The sequence below is a fragment of the Falco peregrinus genome, chromosome 5, assembly GCF_023634155.1.
Source record: "Falco peregrinus isolate bFalPer1 chromosome 5, bFalPer1.pri, whole genome shotgun sequence".
Classification (NCBI taxonomy): Eukaryota; Metazoa; Chordata; class Aves; order Falconiformes; family Falconidae; genus Falco; species Falco peregrinus.
In genome coordinates this window covers 42917393-42940208 of record NC_073725.1, presented here as the reverse complement: position 1 = coordinate 42940208, position 22816 = coordinate 42917393, and the positions used below count along the sequence as shown (strand labels likewise).

General features: G+C 40.4%; 1 protein-coding gene across 10 annotated transcripts in view; it reads right to left on the bottom strand.

The window, feature by feature from the left end:
- Positions 1 to 22816, bottom strand: part of CACNB2 (calcium voltage-gated channel auxiliary subunit beta 2) — a 255339-nt gene that overhangs the window by 104708 nt on the left and 127815 nt on the right. Inside the window, exon 1 of one of the 10 annotated variants that reach the window (XM_055805216.1) lies at positions 20489 to 20765. The exons of 8 other annotated variants lie outside the window; for them this stretch is intronic. In XM_055805216.1, the coding sequence (XP_055661191.1) occupies positions 20489 to 20539 (51 nt within the window). In that variant the 5' untranslated portion in view covers positions 20540 to 20765. Of the gene's footprint in view, positions 1 to 6767; positions 7131 to 20488; positions 20766 to 22816 lie in introns of those variants that run through there. One more of the 10 variants, XM_055805217.1, reaches the window with a different exon arrangement.

The following is a 22816-nucleotide window of genomic DNA, read 5'->3' as shown; positions in this document are numbered from 1 at the left end:
AAGGAGGGGATCTTGTTTATATATATATACACATATACACACAAAAATACCTGACGCAAGGGTGCAAAGACAACAGAGCCAGGCTTGTTTCAATTATGCCCAGTGACAGGATCAGAGGCAGTGGACACAAACTGGAAGCACAGGAGCTTCCCTCTGAACATCAGGAAACACCTTTTCACTGTGAGGGTGACTGAGCACTGGCACAGGCTGCCCAGGGAGGTTTGGAGTCCCTATCCTTGGAGATACTCAAAAGCTGTCCAGACACGGTCCTGGGCCTCTGGCTCTGGGTGGCCCTGCCTGAGCAGGAGGTTGGACCAGGTGACCTCCAGAGGGATCTTCCAACCTCAATCATTCTGTGATTCTGTCGAAAGTGTTCATGAGGCGGCTCACCCATCCCATCCGTGCATGCCATTTGTAAACATTTTGGTTTTGTTATTTTGCCTTCACATTTGTGAGGTGAACTGCACTGGTCCTGCCAACCCAACCCAATTTCCACACTCTACATCTTTTCCCCTCTACTCCATAAGCAGAAGTAAACTTGTCCCTTGCTATTTCATCACCTGGAGCTGGTCAGTGTGCTTGGTTTCTAAATGCCAGAAACCGTCTGATTTCTGCTTACTTCACAGGGCTGCCCCCCCCACATGCCTCCGGTATGAGCCTGCTTCTCAAAGACAGCACGCTAACCGCGATCCTCTTCCACAGTAAGAGGTACGTACGCTCATTCCCTTCCTCCACTGCCTCCAGACACCACTCAGCACTAAGCCAGTACAAAAGGATCCAGGTTAACTGCGGTTGTTGCTTTGCCTCATATTTCCTGTTGGAAATACCCACTTCTGAACACTAATTTCTGAGTGGGGGAACCCTGTCTTTAATCTCCGAGAGCACCACATAAACCAGGACACTATGTTAAATATATTAGTGCTGCGCTCTACTTGGGGAACGGCTGATCATAGACTCACCTATGAGACTGGACTTACAGTTCAGTGCCTCCACCTACAGCTTCCACAGAACTCCCCACCTTTTCCTTGCCTGCTTAAGTGCTGGATCGTGGGGACAAAGGTAGGGGAAGGCCAGACATAGTATAAATTCCTTCAATACAATGTCTAACGAAAAACGTTCCATCCTCAGTCGGTGAAATTCAAATTAAGGAAAGGAAACAAGGAAAAGAAAGCTATACAAAGGTCAAACAGTAGTATCATTATTAAAGAATCTACTTCACATACACTACAGGAGGTTACAGTAAACACCAGTTTTCCTCCAGGGAAAGAATAGTGGTCACTACAACTGCACAAATCACTAACTGGAAAGCACACTGTGTGTCTTGGGAGTAACACAGAAATGACCAATACCTCTCCCTGAATGTGTTTATTAAGGTTTTCCTCTCTAGTGTTTCCCTATCCTAAACTGAAACTGCATTATGAGCCATTCTGCTACACAATCGAAACCAGCGGCTCTCCCAGGCTTCCATTGGGGGAATCCCAAATCTCATATGCAGTGCTTAAAACACAGCTGAGACACCTCTGACCTATTGGGGGAAAGATGCCATAAAGAATGACCCTCATTTTTCCAGTTTTGGACAGAAAAAACCGTATTGCTTCTACACTTTGGCTACTGAAGAGAATCCATGGGAAAAGGCTTGCTAAGGGTGACTGTTTCACAAACCGACATCCAGCTCTGGATTTGAGCACATTATTTTTCACGCAGAGCTTTTCTTGCTAATCACTCAGTTTCAGGCATGAGTAATTCCATTCCTAGTACCTATGTACAACATTTCCAGTCAAAATTAATCAAATACTAGCATTTCTTACATGTAAAGCAGGTCTTTTTCTAGCAATTTATGAGCTTTAAAAATTTAAACATCTATCGTTAACAGAAATGAACCAAATATCACCTAAAATTTAAAGGCAACAAATCAAAACATCAAGTGATTTGTCCAAGGATGGACTTATGGCTCTGAAGTAAAGGTTTGATGTTGAATTTAATTTTCCTACCTTTAAAGTCTGTACTTCCAGTTAGACTGATAAGTGCCGTACAACTTACTCATCTAAGCACAGCATTAAATGTCGCTGCCTTACACTGAACTAAGGTAAAGAAGGAAAATTAATTCTGAAATCTTAAGGTTACATTTTTACAGTATTCTGCCACAGGTAATTTGCAGAACTTTGCTTGCAATAATAAACTTGTAAGTCAAGTGAGAGGTTTCCAAAGAAGCAATCCTGATTTACGATTTTTAGATATGTTCCTGTGTTAATCCACAGTATAAAAATACTGATGCTAAACAGTTACACATGACTCTTTCCAATCTTAAACAACATCCTTACTATCTTTCCTCCCTTTGATCAGTTTCTGAAATAAGGTAAGTGGCGATGACTCAGAGTAAACACTGAAAACACATCAATGTGTTCTCCCTACTGATTTCTAGGACTTACAATAGCATATTTCTAAAATAGGCGGGGTTTTCCCTTCAGACAGCAAAATTAGCCGTACCAGCAATATGCCTGCCACATGCATCCAGAATCAGGGTTTGTCTGATTCACAAACAGCACTCAAAAAGTAACTCTTCTCAAACTTCAGTGTCATTTGACTGCTTGAAAATCTTCCACTCCTTTAGAAATTTAACAGACAGATTTTCATACTTTTAGAGGATAATGCTACCCTGCAGGACCCATGAGTATAACTGGCATCTATCAACATCATACTTAATATTCCATAAAAAGTGATCCATCCTGCAAGAGGACAGAAGCAAACTCAAAGGAAGTGAAGATTTAATTTAAATAGACAATTTCTTTAAAAGTTTTGCCTGGAGAACACAAGTGACAAATGCTGGATTTCCAAGGCAACCAAAACATTTGCTCTGGACATCACAACCAATTCCCTGGAACTATAAAGATGTTTTCCAATCTTTGTAAGGATATTTTCAAAGAGATAAATCTATGAAGAGCAAAAGGGCCATATTTTGAGTTTCTCAAGAAAGTTAAAAACAGCTACTTTGATCAGAAACTTATGAAAGCAGCATGCAACAGACTGAACAGAATTCAATGGTTTTCCTTAAATGAACCCAATCATCAAGAAAACTCTTCCCTGCCTCTGACTTACTCTGCTATAAAACAGCTTTCCAATGACTGGGTTGTTCTCAAAAGAAATCCTACTTAGTCCTACACGTACCACCACAGTGTCTTATCATCTTACTACAACAGAGCCCCAAGTTTCTATCAGGAAAGAGTACGAGGGGAGGGGGAGATGAAACACCAAGGTGTCCCACGCTCAGGTAGAGACAAGCCAGTGCCATCAGCCATGGCCCACATACCTCCACCCAGGGTCCCCTGGAAAGGCACTGGTGGGACAAGGCTGGAGGCCTGGAGACGCCCAGTGTTCACAGCCCAAGCAAAGCCCACCAGAGGAGGCAAGAGCAAAGGCCCTGCAGCTATGGGAAATGTTCTGCTGGGCAAGTGCAGCCTGGGGGCACAGGAGAGCCAGGCAGGCCTCCCCAGCATGCAAGCAGGTTGTATTTCCATGATCCCTTATGCAGCAACTCCTAAGACTGTTGGGAGTAAGTTCTAGAGGCTTTTGCTTTGGGAGGTTAATGCAGAGTACAATTTACCAGGTAGCTGTGACAAGAAGCTCCCACTGTTCTCACAGGTTTATTTTACAAACAGAAAAATCCCTACACAAGGTATAGCCACAAATGAGATTGCTTGGCCTGTAGCTTTTTAGTTTCCTGTAATTAAACTGCTTACTGTAGTCAAAACACCTCTATATTTGTATATGGCATTTTAAAAAGGCTCAAAAAATCACAAAAGATATTATACGTTTATTCCACCAGTTCTTAAGGAGGTTAATAAGCATCTGCTTAAAGTGCTAAAATGCACTTAACATCCTAAATTAGAAAATTTATGCAAAAACTCATCCAAACAGGAGAGGACCACAGCCCCATGGTTTTATTAATGATTTCAAAAATACATTTGTCACTATGTCATGAAACAACACTTTTGGTTTGGTGTTTTTTTTTTTTACTATGCAGAGGTCATAAACTCCAGTGTTGTGTTTTAATAACTGATCCTTAAGTGATATTATCTTTCTTTAGCTAGGGTTTGCAGGAGATGATAGAAATTTTTATTATCAGTGCTGTCAGATACCTAGACTTAATATGCACTCAAGAGTAAACTAATAATACAAGCTTGTTTATATACAGGAACAAAAAAAAAGCAGAAGAGGGTACCACATGCAAATGCTGGTTGCATCAGTCTGTGGAGTTTTGCTTTTAAATTTAACTGACTTAGAATACCACTTCAGATCTTGTTTCTGCAAATGCATCTGCGTGCTCATGTGGACATGTCTGTCTGCATATGAAAATGTACGCAATGAGCATATAAAGTTCTAATTCTCTATTACTGTGTTTAAGGGTTGGTTTTTTAAAGAAGATTTTATTTAATTCTTCTAAGACATGTTTTAATCATGCTGTGCTTCTTTTTATCAGTAACCTGCATTCTAGGATAAAAATCAAATTTTATATGCATAGCTAGAATGCCTCAAACTAATTTAAAATTGTTTGAAATTATTAGTGAACTTAAAATTAAATCCTGAGATTTTTTACTGTCACTCTTTCTAGTCACTTTGTCCTTCAGTGACTCACAAGTAATTGTTTGTGTGGGACGATAAAACAAATGCCTTTTCCACAGTCCAGAGCATATGGCTTCATGGACTACAGATCTGTAACAGACACAAGTTTTACACAGATTCTAGCTTTTCCTGAACAACAAAATGGTTCTTTAAGCTTTACGTAGGCCATCTATTCAATTTTACTTACCACTGAGTAAAGCAAACATCTTGGTAAGTCTGGCTACCAAAACAGCACCAGAAAAGCGCATCCATATTTTCCCCTCAACAATCTTGCTTTAAAGAAAAACAAAGAAGAAAAAGCCTAAATGATATTTTGGTTTGGATTTAACAAAACATTTTGTTTGAACAGATAATTACACTTCAGTTCCAGGGACCTCCAGGGATATTAAAGAGAGAAAAAAACAACCACACGGCCACAATCAAAAAAGGGAAGAAAAGAAGGGGGAAAAAAAAAAAAGAAAAAAAGTAAGAAAAAAGAAGAAAATTAAAAAAAAAAAACAAACACAAACCACACAATTCATGGTGGACTTGGACTTCTTATTTTCTCTGTTGATGCTTTTCCACTTTACTTAACTATGAAGTAGGAAAGGGACGGGAATGAGATGTCCAACCTCCCTGTGAAAGGCGCCTTAAACATTAAACTATCTTCGGTAACACAGAATACTTCAATCCTTTTAAAAAGCTGAAACACCATCAGGAAAAAAAATAGAGAGATACTGGAGTCCAAAACCCTAACACCATTCTTCAGTCATCTAGGTTATTTTCAAGGTACTTTAAAATTTCAGACTCAAAGCTTCACTCTCTTTAAACCAGTAACTACACAGATTAGAGACCGCGCAAAAACCTATTAAAATGGATTTGCAACCCTCACAAAGAGCTACAAAGATGTAACGGATTAAAAAAAATAAATCAGTTCATCAAAAGCTTTAAAGTTGGAAACTTTCTTTTGCTTGTCAGTTTTTATAAACTAGTAATTACTGCAATGCCATGTTGCTTACTGCTTCAGAGAAACTAAGCTCTTTGCAGTTGCCTTGCTTGGTTTGTGAAAGTTTGTGTGAGTTGCACACACAAATGAGAGCAATACGCAGACAGCTGCATTTGAATTATTTTCCTCAACAACTCCTTCTACATTTCCTGCATCTCAAAACCATAGCTGGTTGGAATTAAAGAAAAAAATGGGTGAAAAATCAAAAATAACAAAACTAATTCCTTGAAAAGTGTCGTAGAACACAGACTGCCATAAAAGGCGCTTTCATACTTCAAAGAGCAACTTCAATAATCAAAACAAAACATTTGCAATTGCCAGTTACATGCAAAGAATGTGTCACTTTTTAACATGAAATTTATTTTGATGTCCTATAGTAGAGTTCATACACATTTTTTTGGTCTCATAATTTTTCTCCAAAGCTCCTCGGGTCTTGACCCGGTCAGGAGTGGTGTGTGGGTGGATTAATCCATCCAGTTTGCTCACAACAGGGCACTTCAGCCTCAGGCTGCAAAATTGCAAACTTTTCCGTCAGATACCAACACCATGCAATAGCACGGAGTTACTAGCGGTTTTCATCTTCTTTGACATCATCAACGTATTTCAAATGGCGTTTTACATAAATATTTAAGTAAAGAGTGACAGATTTTAATGTGGCTGTGTTTGCGGGGTTTTTTTAAGCTAGCTTATTTGATGGACATTACGTTACACTACAATGACATGTTTTGAAGTGTACAAAAGAAATGGTTTGGCAACATCCTCACAAACATACAGATAAGGGCAGTTTTGTAAGCTCCTCGTAGTCTATCTACATTACAAAGTATGAGACGAAGTCTGAATTATTTGAAAGCATGGTTTTGCTTAACCCAAACTCTGAGTAGCCTCCGAGTATTCAGTACTTGAATATTTTCAATATCACCACAATGCAACAAATGTGACAAGCAAATTCAATTTTATCTAGCAAATAGTATCTCACTACTTGAAGGACCTAAGGAAAGTGTCATTTTTGGAAAGCAATTGAATTGGCCAGTACTAAAGTTCAACTACAGAGAGAACAGCAGTGAGAGAAATTCAAAGCTGCCAAATGAACTCTGAGAGACAGGAAACATTAAAAGTAAATAATGATTAAAAAAAAAAAAAAATCCTTTAGTTTACATCTTACCACTTCGTACTCCTCACTGCCAAACAGGTACATAGCTACACCTTCACAGCCGGACACCAGACGTCCAGAGCGCTCAAAACGCCTCAAGTAAGATCTTCAGCTGCATCTTCCACCGCCGTGTCGCGGCCAGGCAGGCTCTGCAGCGGCGGCACCGTCCCAGCGCCGCTTCCCACGCCCGGGCTGCCCGGCGTACCGCTCTCGGCCGCGGCACCCACCCCCTCGCCGCACGAGGCCGGGAACCGGCGGTCTGGCGACCTGCTCCGCAGGGGGAACTCCCCGGGCCGAGAGAAGCGGCGGCAAAGCGGCGCCCGGTCGGAGCGCGGCAGGGGGCTGCAAACCGCGGGGGGCGGCCGGGGCAGCGGCGGGGGGCTGCGGGCGGGCGCGGCTGGCGGGGCGCGGCGGGCTCGCAGCGGGGCCGGAGCGCTCATTCAGGCTCCGGCTCCTCGTCACGTGCTGCTGGCGCCGCCCCGATTGGCTGCCGGGAACAGCGGGGCCGTGGCCGGGCGAGCGGGACCCGAGGGCCGGTGGCCCGGGGCAGGGCAGCGCTCCTGCAGCGGGAGCGGCCGCCCGGGCGCCGAGAGGCGCAGGGAGCAAGTGCTGCAGCCGGGTGGGGCGCTCGGCTGAGCGAGCACAACGGATTCAGCTTGGGGGAGCACAAACCCGGGCAGCTCGCGCTCCGGGTCACCCGAGCTCATCTGAACTTCTCCCTCGCTCCTCTGCCAGTTCCGCTGAAACCCACAGAGCTACCTCGCTGTCTCGATTTCAAAAACTGAAGTCAGTCCGGGACGGTTTTGCTGTGTTTCACTCACTTCGCTGCCTCCTCCTGCAGCCCCGCTCGCCGAACGCAGCGCAGCCTTCCCGCGCGGCACACGGGGCAGCCCCGCGCCCGGCCACCCCCCTCCCGGCACCGCAGGCGAGGAAGAGTAACAGCAGCCCCAGAGCAGGATAAAACTCTAAAAAAACCCTTGGACACTAATTCGCCGACAGCATTCCCAATCTAATATTAAAATGGGGCTTTACAAAATCGATCTCATTACAGATGGTCTAGGAGTACAGCATGAAGGCAGCAGGCACAGGCACTATTGCCCTCTGGGGACGGCTGTCCTTCACAGCTGGGGCAGAGGCCACCCGCTGCCGTGCAGTAACACAGCTCCGACCAAAACTGCTTTAGCACAGCCCTAGGAAATCCATCCCCTCTCTGCTAAGTCCACTAAAGTCCTTACAGTTCATATTGTTGCTATCACTATATCCCATCACGCAAGCTCTAGGAAAAAATTATGGAATACGTTACACCTGAAGGAGGACATTTGTGGGTGTATGCTTGCCCATTTATACCTATAATCATGTCAATATAATATACACAACATACCATGACAAGACACCACGAACACATACAGCATTGAAAACAGTTCAAGCTACTAAACTTTCTTCTCTTCCACAGAGGAAAGAGGACAAGACCTCTTTCCTAACCAAAACACCAAATGAAGCAGTTCAAATACATTATAAACATCCTCCGTGTTCCTCCCCCTGCTTATTTCAAGTACATCTTGTCCTGACTACCTTGGTTTCTTTGCATGAGTTAGTAAGATATTCTTCCCTCAATCTGCCTTCTCTGCCAAAACAGACCTTTGCTCCTCCATTGACTATATGTGCTATGACTCATAAATCTGGAATTTTTCTTCTGTATATATTCACAAGCAGACTTCAAGCTATGTTCTCGTGGAAATAGAAAATTGGAAAACAGAATAAATGAATTTTACTTCCAACCATACATTTACAAAATAGCAGCTAATCTGTCAGCTAAACAGATCACTTCAAATTATATCAACTGCAAATTAGGCTTGAAACAAGTAATTTCATAATATTGTGTTCCCAGAAAGTAAACAAAGCATGCACCATTCATGTATGTAGGTAAAAAAAACAGACATAAGACACCACTAGTGGAATGTTATAATCACTTGCCCAAGTTGCTTGCCACTATTGATGCTCGAGTGTGTTTACATACACTTACTAGTTTTAATGTAGTTGCCTAAGCTTTACTGCACAGCTTTTTTTTAGCATTAAACCACACCTGTCAACACTAGGCAAAGCTACTGTCATCACCCATTACTTCGCTTGTCTGATACACCTCTTACAAACAACTGAAATTTTGGTGCAGTAACTTGATTGCTCCCTTCTTGGCTCTCACAAACAAACTGGGGGGGAGGGGGTGGAGCTGGAATCTCACAACTGTTCCTACCATCAAGAACAAGGAAAACATATTGCTTTTCATGCATTAAAAATTATGGGGGTGATTTTTTTTTTAATAGTTTCATCAGCTATTGGGCATGAATATGAAATCAGGAAGGATTGCAGTTCACATCTACTCAACAGAGACTTAGGGCATTATTCAGACTGTCACCATAAGTCACTTTCATGTCACAAGTAATTCTCACTACAGACAGTACAAGCAGCCAGATTTTGGCAGCTTGGATGGTAAATAAACTGAATTGCTCATTGCTCTCTTGAAGTGAAACATCATGACAGGTACCCAAGTCTATCTCAGGGCTCCACAAAGCAAATCTGTATATAGCTAATGTAGTTCAAGAGTTAAAGTCTGCAAAAATGCCACCTCTGCTGAGGGCATTTAAACTTAGCACAGCACTTCTGGATGACCTATGCTCCACTCCCAGCTAAGTGACAGTGGTGGGTTTTCTTTGAGCTTCCTTCCCCTGTGGCTCAATTGGACTGGCCAGCACAGGGCAGACAGCATCTAGCTGGTGCTGATCCCTGCACCGAGGCAGTACAGGCAAGAATCTCATGATCCATACACAAAGAGTGCACACAGAAGAGGAAATGGGAGATAGAGAAGTAGGTTGGAAAAAGGAATCTGGCAGCAATGCAACTGGAGAGGTGGTGGGAATGAGAAAGGCAGAAAACCAGAATGCAGAACAAAGCAGTGTGACTGTGTGACCTACAGGGAGAAGATGCTAAAAGCCATGCCAGAAGACAAAAATTAAGATTAGACAAGAAAAACGTTCATGGTAGGCAGGGAACATGTGGATTTGAAAAGACTTGCTCAGGGACAGCTGGCTACCTGACTGGCCTAAAGCTAGGAGGTAAGCAGGGAATGGTAAGGGAATGGAGGTAAGCAGGGAATGGAGGTAAGCAGGCCAGAGATGCTGAGATGGGATGCCTGGGAAAAACTGGTGGATGAAGCAAAAAGGGGCTCCTGAAAAACCTGTAGGGTGGAGACTTCAGCAAGAGACAAATTTTAGGACAGCAACAGACCTAGGATAAAGGCAGAAAGTGTAAAACCCACAGCAATGGCTCTATAAAAAAAGAAGGTGGAAACAAAACTAGAGGTGGAATTGCTCTTCTCTTCCACTGGTACTTTCCAGCAGGACATGTGCTTGAAGATGTATGACAGGGGGCTACACAGGCATACAAACCCAGCTTGATGAATAAGGTAGTTCAAGTAGAATAAACTGAACTACCCTAACTACCTGGAGGCTTGGCCATGAAAGTCAAGAGTACAATCTGAAATGATGAGTAAATCACAACAATAAAATAAGTCACTTCTTTAGTTTTTTACTATACACAAGCAATTTCAGAGCAGCCCTTGCTCATCTGTAGAATCCAGCACAGCAATAACAATTTTAATCTGTTAACAGAGGCAAGCAGGTACAAATGCAGGTGTGTCGATATGTGTGGACTTTTTTTGCTCTGACTGCTTCCGTAAATTTTGTTCCTTTCATAAAAATCTATTAACATGTATAATACCTGATGGGATGGAGTAAAGAACATAGAGCCACACTCTTCTCAGTGGTGCCCAGTGAAAAGGCAAGAAGCAATGAACATAGATCGAAATATAGGAAATTCCACTTAAACACAAGGATTATTTGTGTGTGTGTGTGTGTGTGTGTGTGTGTGTTGTTTTGTTGGGTATTTGTATTTTACTGTAAGGGTGACAGAGCACTGGCACAGATTGCCAAGGGACGTTGAGGAGTATCCATCCCTGGAGATACTCAAAAGCCATATGAAGCCATCCTGGGCAAATGGCTCTAGGTGGCCTTGCTCCAAGCAGGTGACTGGACTACCTCCAGAGGTGCCTTCCTACCTCAACCACTCTGTGAAAACATAACAAATTCCTATTAAAAATATCTGATTCACATTGATATTTTAGTGATTCTATCTCTTCGTTTTAATTTTCAAAGATTAAGCATGACTTTTCAAATTGTCTAGGAGGATAGCATTTAACTCTGGCATTTAAACTCTGACCCATGTCTTTTAAGTATAGGTATGAATTGTCTACACTATAAATAACTTTGTATATCATACTACTTCAGCATAGTGCCTCTGGGAAAACAAACAGAAAAAACTGCTGACATGGTTGTCAAGGTTAATAGACTAAACAGACCTTCCTCCATAAACAAGAACCTTTCAACTTGCATCCAACAGTAACAACATTTTTTCCTCAGGAGCTCTAATGGAAAGCAATTGATTCTCTCTTACTAATTCAGGTTCAAACTGAAATCCAAGTGAAGAGTGTCAACAGCTTGTAACTCTCTTTTGTACAGCTAGCAACAATAATTCTCTCTTGTAAACACAAGTGTTTCATTCTTAAGGGAACTTCAGCAATGCTCCTGTTTTCATTTTCAATTTACCTGTGGCAAAAAACTCTGAAGGACTCGTCCCATTTCACATTTGGGACCAAAAAGCAAGAGCTATTTTGCTTTGATTACCTACCATCCAAACTATCTAATTCCATCCCACAACCAGCAGTAAATAATTTCTTAACAGTATTACTTTATATGGGAAAACGATGATTAGCAAGTAATTTTTCAGTTTTCCTATGAATTTTAGCTCTCCCATTGATTTTCTGACATGGTCAGGATAACGGTGGGCACCACACTTCCACCAGCAAAAACCATGGCTTGCTTACAGCTCCAGGAGTGTGATGGCCCTGAAAGAGCTACAGGAAGGACATGAAGCCCAGGCTGCCTTGCTCCTCTCTACATCAGCACGTTCTGAAGGATGGGTCTTTTCCAGTTCTTCTCATTGCCATTGTTACGCTTGGAATGCAGTATGGTGGCAACCGCAGTGTCTCCGCAAGTTAAGAACAACCAGGAAATAAGACTCAGTGTTCCAGGAAACATTCAAGTATCTTACAAAAATGATAGGACTGTTTCAGCAAGGGAGACTGAAAACAAGTAAACTCAGGAGAGTTAACGGCTTGATCATAGCACCGTGCTGCTCATATACTTTCGTGACAGTAAGTAATTCAGCCTGAGTTTTCCCAGACTCTGACTAAATACCTATCTGTATGTTGGGGGGTGGGAAGGAGGGGGATAGAGGGGCCAGAATATGATTTTTACCTCCTCCTTCACTTCTGTTGAATGGCACCATCCTTTCTTTTTGAAGCACCCTCCAAAAACCAGGAAATTTTGTATCAAATTAGGAGGGTTTTTTTGTTTTAATTTTTGTATCAGCAGAAGTGTTGGGCAGCATCCCAGAACATGGTGCAGATTCCAAACCATCACAATGCTCCATGTTCATCTCCAGCAGACTTTGTATTTCTTTTTTGAATGTATTGGGTTTACATCTAGCCATTAAATCAAGTTAATCTCCCTCAATAAAATTCCATACATCATGTAGGATGTCTGCAATTCTCCTTTACAGCTGGTGTACATCTGGAGGAGGGTTGATAAGTAACATTTTAGTCTATGAGATTTAATTTAGGTATATAATAAACCAATGTTGACTAATTCAAGATGCAATAATGAAACAGTTCCTTAAGATTAATGTCACATCTTAAATCCCAAAACCAAGCTTAAAATGAATGAATAATAAAATCTGAAAGTATGCCCATGGAACTATTGGAATGCTATTTAAATTTTATTTTTAAACACTAAAGCTGCTTATCACTTGCAGATTGTTATTGGTTATTATGGTTACCATTCTCTAACACAATCCAATCTGCCTGCAGTTTTCTATTTCAGGATACAGCAGTGATAACATTACCAGCAGACTGAACTTCTCAACTTGCAAACATACGTACATTAGGGGCACATGCTATCTCCTCCTGCATTGGAAGATAACATGAGTATGTTCTCACAGTGTCACAGAAATAACAAGCTGCCATTCTTCTTGCAGTCAGATGCTAAAATGTTTAACCCAGCTTACAATGTGTGTCAGGAACACAGCAAAGGTTTAAAGCCATTTGTATTATGGACACATAATACAAATACCTCTTGTATTATGGATCCTCTGCATGACTCAGATATTGGAGGGGTGCTATAAATGCTATCAAGGTGGAAGATCTGCCCACAAGTGACTGTTCCCATGCATGGGCAAGATTTTTTATTTTTATTTTTATTTTTTAATGATAAATTAATGCAGAGTCATGGGGAACATTGTCTTGCAGCAGTGAAGCACAGAGAATGGCCATACAGACAGAAAGAACAAGTCAAGTGCTCAACATGCCATTACTGGTCTAAGATGCTCAAATAAGTCACCTGCAACCAAATGTGTAGCCAAACACTTCTGAAACAGCTGTTTGTCAGAACTTTAAGTGGCTGGAAAAAAATTGTCTTCAACAACCACATTTAAATAATACGTTGAAGATTAAAACAGAGATCATGTTCATTTTGCTCTATTTATTAATAGCAAGCAGGGAAAAGCATATGCTTTTGAGCAGAAGAACATCAATTACAGAACCAATCTTCACAGAAAGCACTAAGATCTTGAAGTAAAATATATAAAACTTACACAACTGTGGAAAAACAGCCTGTGATGGCTGTAGTTCCTTAAAAAATACACCTTTCCACTGAAAAGTTACCAATTTAACTCTATAATGTCACCACTACATGCTGCTACACTGAATGCTACATTAAACAAACACTGGGATTTAATCTCGGTAAAGGGCTTTTAACTCTCACACGCGGCACATGTCTGCTTCTGGGTGCACTGACATGTTTCAAGTGCCACTAGCAGCTGGATGATCTCCAGATGCTGATGTCCCAGAGCTGGTGACTGAGGAGTAACTTTAGCTTGCAGGTACATACAGGAGCTACCTTGAACTACCAGGGATAGTAGCCACCTCTGGCCATGTCCATGTCCTGAAAACAGTTCAGGTGGTCCTCTGAGTACTATTGCTGTGCAACTCCCATACTCAGGACACTGAGGAGTGGTCCAAGCCCCTGGTCCTTTAAAACAGTTTTGGTTTTCAAATTGAGGTAATAATTCATTTACCAAGTACAACTGTTATCTCAAAGTTGCATTTATAAAAGCGCTTGTAAAACTTGAGCTACCCTTTACATCCAAATTCTGTTCTCACTTCAGAAACAAAAGTACATCTGATCAGGAAAGCCTCAACAGCAGGACACAGGAGGCATTTTGGTACACTGGCCTTTGTTTATGCATTTTTGGCACAAGCCATCATTCTACAATTCCATCAATTTCAGTTATTGATTCTCACCAAATATTGTGGTTTCTTTGGCTTCATCACTTCTTCAAACCTCAGTTCCCATTTCTCATTTTTACTATGTTTGAAACCTCTGAAATTTCTGATGTTCACATTTTTGGCAATTCTAAAAGCTTTATTAATTATGTTTAATTTTTGGTGAAGAGTGGCTTATACAATTCAACAAGCTCCGGTGAAATGAATTCTGGTGAAATGCAAAAGCTGGAAAACTTGACTCTGCAGAAAGGCCGATGTATCGCTTGAGACCCACTTCAGAGCTCAGAATAGGAATCAAACGGAATTTAGGCAGCGCATGCGCTCTTGCAATAGCCTCTCTCACCTAAGAGGATGGGTGTCACCCTGGCACTGAAGAGCCAGATGTGTGACCCTGGCTAATAACTCTCAATGTGCTGCGGTAAAAGCACAGTCAGAAGAACCAATATGTTAGCTCAGCGGCGTCAGTATTTTGCAATGTAATGGATGAAATATGTACAGTAAGTTGTTCCTTACAGAAAACTAATGCAACATTTTACAATGACATTTTCAGAACTGCCCTGATGAGATGCAGCATGAAGGTAAGATACTTATAGTCAGTCTTCCTTGTCCACTCAAATTAACAGAATCTTGTTAGCAGAAAGTAAGAATGTAAATACTTCGGTATTCTCTCTCCTACACTGAAATGACAACATATTTTTCCCCAGTTATATTCTCCTAGATTGGTGTATAAAAGAGATTTTTCAATTACACTTGTCTGTTTGGTATATTTTTTTCCTCTCCCCCTTGCTATAATTCACAATCATGTTGATAAAAAGAATGCTCTCAACAGCCTGGTTTCATAGCACTGACAATACTGAAAGCTCACGCATTAAACCAAAGAGCACACGTCAGACTGCATTTCTCTGTCAGGTTTGCTTCTCTGTCCAAGATTGCAGGGCTCTGATACTCCAAGAAAGGCACTCCAGCATTTTCTACTCCCAGTTATAGTTTTGAAGGCAAACCTGTTCATATGATTCAGCAGTCACCCCCACTGCCTTTTTCAGGTTCAAATCCATGATACTTAGGTGAGTTGGGTGAGGATTTCTTAAGTCACTGACAAAATCCTCCTAAGTACAAAATATTTACTAGACAACTGATTTACCACAATGAAAAATGTCAATAATGTAAGAATTCTGACCAAATCCATAAGTGTTGATCTTAATATGGTAGTGACCAATAAAAAAGGCAGTATTTCGAATTCCAAAGTACAGGTTATCTTCTGCTAAAAGTCATAAAACTGAAACCTAAGTTGTCTATCATGCTATACATGACATGAACGGAGTAATGGATTTACACTAAACTAGCATCAATGCAGAAAGTTACTTTTAAAATTTAAGAAGGAAATGATTCTCTCAAGCAGTTTAGTTCAGAAATGTTATGCTTCTCCTAAAATGAAAGACTTCCGCCATTACAATGCTAGCTGCTTTAAGTCTATACAAATTCTAATGAAACTGGGAGATCCATGTGAAAGCACAGTAACAGAAGCTGATCACATTTTCTTGGCAGAAAACACTCAGCCAGAAAATATCATGATGTTTTGGGACCTCACTGATTACTTCGAATTTGGCATAAAGTTATCGATGTGCCTAGTTTGAAAATGGCTTTTCTAGCATAAGTTACTGAAACTATTATATAATTAAGCAGTAACCTGTTTCAGATGTACCAAAGTGACCCTGTTTCCAAGACAAACTGGAAATACTGCTGAAAAGTGGTATTTAAAAAGTTCAATCGCTACTTTTTCCAATGCCTCATATATATTCACAATTTACAAGTTTCTAGCGAGGAAGTACTGAAGAGATTACTCTTTCAAATAATACTATGATTTGAAAATACTTGTTTCATTGTTACATTATTAACAGATAAGAAAGATATACATATTTTATTATCATATAATAATAAAGTATATGTGAACGTGACATAAAAGAAACAACTAGAAACTTCCAAATAAAAAGCTGTCACTGAAGAGTGCTTAAACAAATATGGAAAATCACAGAATCACAGAACAGTTTCTGTTGGAAGGGGCCCTTAAAGGCCATCTAGTCCAAACTCCCAATGATTAGGCTCTTAATAAGAGGGAAAAATGTAAAGCCCAAGCATGTCTGAGTCACACAGATTTTCAAAGAAACTCTATCCCGATGAACTGAGCTGCTGAACCGCATACTTACAAGACTGCGGAATTGCACAGAAATGGTAATATGTACTTGACTCAGGACTTTGTCAAATTGAGAAGGCACTGTTACATTACCACTACTGCAACCATGAGCCAGTCTTTCTACTGACATCCCTTGATCACTGTGAGCCTACTCAAAGCGAAATGTAGCTTTTATATCTAGAATTGCTAACAGAGCTTTAAAATGAGGGTGTTTTTCCCCTAATACTAATATTCTACCAATGCCATTAGCTAACAAGCTAATAATTTTTAAGGGGTAAATATTCTAAATCATCAATCTGTCAGTATCTTTTTGGCAGCCTCAAAACATGCAGAAAAAAATAGAAATTCATATCCACTAAAATACTGCAAAATGTTATGCATCATTAATAACGAGCTGAAGAAAAACAAGTTGTTTTGTGAAGAGCAGAAGTAATGAAGCCTGGTTTCCCACACACACCTCCACAATACCTTCAGCTCTCTCTCATTTTCCCTACATACCACATGCTCTATAGTTCCCCTCCCCTCCCTGAACTTCCCTTTCCATGAGCTGCTGGTTGAACAAGAGGCGATATTCGTTTCATCTACTCTGGACTTAAGTTATGCTCATCAGCTGGCTTTTGGATCCCAGTGGAGCCCTGAGAGTGCCTTGACTCTCACACACTGGCATGTGAAGCAAATAGCTTTAACAGCTCTAGCTCCAAGGAAGGTCTTATAGGAGACGTCAGTACTTCTGAGACCTCTGCAAGACTGACTGAAATTGGCCATTGGACTGAAGTTACTGAGAAGCACAACTAACAGATGGAAAGTGGGGTTTCGTAAATCTTGTCTCAGGAAATCAACCTAAAAATCAGAGCTGTTATACAAAGACTGTCCACACACTTTAATACTCAGCAGCTTGTTTAAATATAAGACGATGGCACGAGCAGCAATGTAAACATTTAGTCTGTCAGTCAGTATAGAGAATTTCCAAACTATCTTTTTCACAGAACATTGGTTGCTGTTATTAAACAGTTGCAAGTTTCATATAAACCACAGGCTTTCATGCAGTGTACATGCAGCACAAGTGGTGCATAAAAATTTGCAAAGAAATGCTGTACTTACAACAAAGGACTTTAGGGATTAGTAATTAAAAAAATTGCAGAAAGTCATACGTGCGTATGTAATTAGAAAATCCTTCTTCAAAATGGTAACACCTTCTGTACTTTGTCCCAGAGAAAAAAATATTAAAATAAAGAAGCCCAGTGGTTTCATAGCCTACAAAATGGATATCTGAACGCAATGGACATTTCAAGGCACTTTACCTCCCTCCCTTTTACACCCTTTTAATGCTGCACTTCCACACTATCCATCCTGGAAAGAAAACAGCAGAATTCACCCTTTGAATTTTATGAATTCCTAGGCTTGTTCACTGCAATTTGAAAACTAAATAAAAAAATAGCAGCAGTAATTAGATATTCCACTGATGCTAAAAACATAAATTTAGGAAAATCTAGGTAAACTGGCAAAAGGCAGGATGTCACTTTTCTGCATAGTGGGTGAGGTAAGGACAAAATGACAGCCTTCGGGGAACCATAAAGAATTACTATGCCTGATGTGCTTGCACTTTCTGGCAGTTACCAAAGTTTCCATACTGAAGAATTTGGACACTGCTGGTGTTAAAAACATGTCAGTGGTTATGCAATAAGTATTATTTTATTTCATCCTACTGTAACGTTTTAATTGACTTGAATACTTCAGGGGTCAACTTATTAGAAGGGACACTGTGAAACTTGACATTCAGAAATCAGAAAAAAAAAAAAGTACTCATTAAATGGTTATTTAATTTCTGTTCAATTATGTAATTTGTATCCACTTTTAATGCAACATCTGTCATTAAGAAACTATCATCAATAGTCAATTTACTTTATTATACTTGCCAAGAAATATGAAAGAGAAAGTTCTCAAGCTATATCTCTTTTTCAATCTTCCCAGTTTCCCATTACTTTCCTCTCAGCCATTTAAACAATTCCTCTTTTCAATCAGATAATGTTTGAGGACTCCTGCTGCTATAAACAAGCTAATTTGCAAGCAGAGCTTCCTGTAAAAATGCTTCTGAACAAGAAGTGACTACAGCCAAATTTCATATTAGCAAAGCTAAATGGTCTTCTTCCCCTCATGACACATCCAGAAACCAGGGTAGAAACTGAAAAAAACTGAAAAGAAGGGTCACCAACCATCACTTTGAAAGAAGGCTTGACCAAATGTTCAGAAATCCGTGTACTACACATGGCTGAATCCCTTCAGCCAAATTTTAGTCCCTTCTGCTTGTGTTCAACTTCACCTATCCTGCTTTGTTGCTGCTTCTCAGTTCACAAGGGCTGTACGTCCACAGTGCTGCTCCCTTTGATCTTCTTACCCTATCAAACAGTAACCTCTTCCTCTGTCCACCAGGACCTCTAGACTATGCCAAATAGAGCTTGGACTTACTCATGGTGTGGAAGGATCGAAAAGGTTTGTTTTACTCTATAGCCCAGATAAATCAAACTCGCCCCCTTGATAACAGCATGTGATGATCAGTAGGCAGAAAGATTAAAATGCTGCGCGGAAACATGGACATTATTTGTGCTAAGTTCTAACATCAGGTTAGATCTCTTTAGGAAAACTATTTTCCAATTGATTTTTTTTGTTTACACCCTTTTCCCACCAAAAAAAAGAGTTATTATCCAATTTTTCTCCATTTATAATTGTATTGGGATTGTCAGAGAACCTCAAAACACATCAGCTCATCAGAAGTCTTAAGAACCACTTAGAAAAGATACATCTTAAAACTTGAAGACTTAAGCTTTTAACTATATTAATTACATAAGAAAAGGCTAAAGCCAGCTGTACCTATGGTTGCACTTGATGATCTTAAGAGTCTTTTCCAACCTAAATGATTCTGTGATTCTAGTAGTAGTTGATTTCTGCTGTTCTGAACATCTGTGCTGAAAACAAGTCCAGTAGATTTGCATATGGCAGTCGTATACCTTCCTACGTCACAGCACACTTCCTATGAGACCCACTGTTGCATTACTCCCCCCACAAACATATGAGCATGTTCTAATTTGATTAGGGAAAGTTGTCTGTAAGAGAAAGACAGAATGATGTTAGCAATAACTACTCAGCTTCCTATGTGGAGATCCCTAAATAATCCAGGGATAGGAATGATCCAAATCTGATTTCCTTCTAGAAGGTGGCTGTGGAGCACCTGTTACACAAGAGATTGTCCCTGGGTTTTCTCAGAATAACTCCGGAAAGCTACTGTCATACCTATGGTACACTTCTTTCACTGCAACTATGTTCAAATCTCTCATAAAGGTTAGAGAAAGCAGCGAGTTTAAGCCAAACATTTGGCTTAAGTTTATGCCTATGTTACTTTTATTATTTTCATCTCCATCCTTTGTTTTCTACAGTGTAAAAAACAAAACAAAGCACATCCAATTATAACTTTAAAAAAAATATTTTTCATGTATTTATATTCTATTTCACAAACACAGCTGCAGTGGGGTATTTGCTACTCTAAGTCCCTGGCCCCAGGATACACGTACCTGGTCAAATGATGCCAAACCAAAACTCATGAGCATGTTACGTTTGCCAAACCAAAAATAAAAGTGTAACATTTGTGTCTGTAAAGAGAATGTACTTCAAACTACTGCCAGCAGAGAGTCCCATTGCTCTCATATTGAGGAGAAAACAATTAAGCACAATACCCAAAAACGTGGAACAAACAGCAAGCCACTTCGTATCAACTATTTTAATAGGGTTATAGATAGAAGAGCTCTCGGCAACAGCCACCTATGAGTGCTTTCCCTTTCCCTCAACTCCAGTTTTTTGCAGTTTTTCAATGTGACAGTAAGTTAGTATGTTTTAAAAAAGGAAGCTCAAAAGTATAATTTGGACTTCCATGAAAAAGCAGTCACATCTTTCAACAACATTAGAACTTGGCTCACTGAGAGCAAAGTGAAACAGTTTAACGGTAATTACGTTAGCTTGCAAGTCAGCCTGTACATTGCGCTGTAAAATTAAAGGGCTCCCGAGCATCTGGCCTGCAGTCCTTCAATATATGCTTACCCCAGGAGCAATGTGCTTAGTTTGAGGAGACATCAGGCGTCTGTCAAGCATGTCAGACTCACTCCAAGCAGGCCAGCTCTCCCAGCAGCAGCAGCAACGCTTCTTACAAGAGCAAAACCTCCGACGCAAAGCAGTGCACCAGTGAAAACTTCAGCAAATCAGCCTGCATTAACCATTCTGTGAAATACTTGTCCGTCTAAGGCCTGGTGTAAAGTGCCCAGCTTCTGGCTGTATGGAGCAATACTGTTTGCTGGTGATTCCTCTCAGCTGTTGATCTGATTCAGTGCCTATGTTAGGTTACAGCTCAGCAGAGAGGCCGTCACCATCAATTACCGAGGAGGAGTGGGAGGGCTCCGCACTCCCGGTGACGTCAGCTGCTGTAGGAATGAAGCCTGAACACTTGCTGGAGTAACGTAACATTTTATTAATCTCAGATGCATGCCTTGCAGCACGCATGGCCTCCTGTTAACATGCAACAACTGGCTATGCATCCAGAAACAAATCGTGGAGAAGTATATGAACATGGACACTGCACAATTGATTATTGATGTTTGTGGACACGGGTTTTTTCTTCCCTCCCCATCCCCACCCCTATCCCAAGATACTAGGCACTGGAATTTCAAGTTGGAAATCTCAATTTAGGTTGGAAATCTCCCCTGTAAAAGGAAAATTATGCTTGACGGTAATTAAGGCAGAAGATCTATTATGGCAGAAGATACATTCAAATGAACCTTACTCATGGATCCTCACAAAAACTACGATCCTAAAAAAACCCCTCATTAGACATCAGCATGGCAGTACTTCCATGCATTAGCCCATTCACTGAACCCATCAGGAAAACTCATGTGCATAATATTACTGGCCCTAAACAGATTAAGAATTTGCAAGATTAGGGTCAACTGGCTTAAAATAGGAGCATAGGTTAAATGTAAATAAGAATGAAGGATATATGTCTGCATTAGTCAGAGGCTTCTGGGAGTGTAGTAAAGAGGAGTAAGGAGCAGGCAGCAACAGGCAAGGAACGGTACGAACAGAGGAAGAACTGTGGAGAAGCCACTTTCTGCTTCTGCTACCGCTGAAATGATAGATGATGAGACAGTGACTCCTGAAAGCAGCAACAAGCACAAACATTTTTTTTGGCTCCGGCTGCTCAGTAAGCTAGGTAATCTTCTCCTCTGCTTACATGAAGAGACTGGTCTTTAATAGGCATGCCAAACAAGCAAAGCCCCATAAAGTCAAAACTGGTCCATGAGAGCTGAAAATACTGCCTATTTCCAAACTCCAAACTCTTAACACTGACTTTGTAAGTATACTCTGTAAATTCAACAGTAATTGGAGAGGGAAGGGCAGACCCCACCTAGATGACTCACAGTAAGAATGAAAACATATTTATTTTTTTAAATAATATTTCAGACTGGCTTCCATTAACATTAACTGGTTTCTACACGTATTTTCACACAGCCTCTTTTAAGGTGTACCAAGGTCAATATAAAGTTATCCTCTTTCCTCCCCCCATCACTTAAAATGTGATTTCTTATTTATATTAGAAGCATACCATATTGTTAACAATTCTGACTCACTGAAACTAGAAGTGACTTTTGGTTGATACATGATCGGGTGGTTGGGTTTGTTTTTTTCTTTTTGTTGTTGTTTTTTTTTTTGCAAGGGTAGTCTGGGAATGCAGGATTGTTAAAATTTTATCACTGTTTCAGAAACCAGTATTCGTGTTAGGTCCAGTTCAGATGCCAAAATAGAATCAAGTAAGTAGAAACCTTGCATAATTTTTTAATGATAGCCAAATATTTATTTCTCATGAAATAGATATTTCTATTCACCTGACATAGATTCAGCAAAGAAAAATACAAAAAAACAGTGACAACTTCTTGTATAATTTATTTTTACTTCCATAAGGCACTTCTAGGATGCACTATTAAACTGAAAATGTTGGAACAACTACTGTTTTCAGAGGAAGCAAACAGCAAACTTTAGTGAATATGATTTTAGATGGCTGTGAGAAGTATAGCAATTTCTGATGCAATACTGTATTAATAACATGGGGTTTTTTTACAGTACAATTACTGAGCCAGCTTTTTGGCAAAATTATCATCTTTAAAAAGTTTAACACATGCTGTGGGACACAAATACCTTGGGGCAAATCTGAACTACTCTGAAGAATACACAATCCCAGTCCCAGCTGGAATATCACAATTAGGACAGGGCAGCTCTGATTCCAGAGACTTATTTTCTGCCCTTCAGCAGATTTTACAGAATACTGAAACTAAGTTTGCAAGATCAGGCTGTCATCATGGCAAATTTTGGCACCACAGC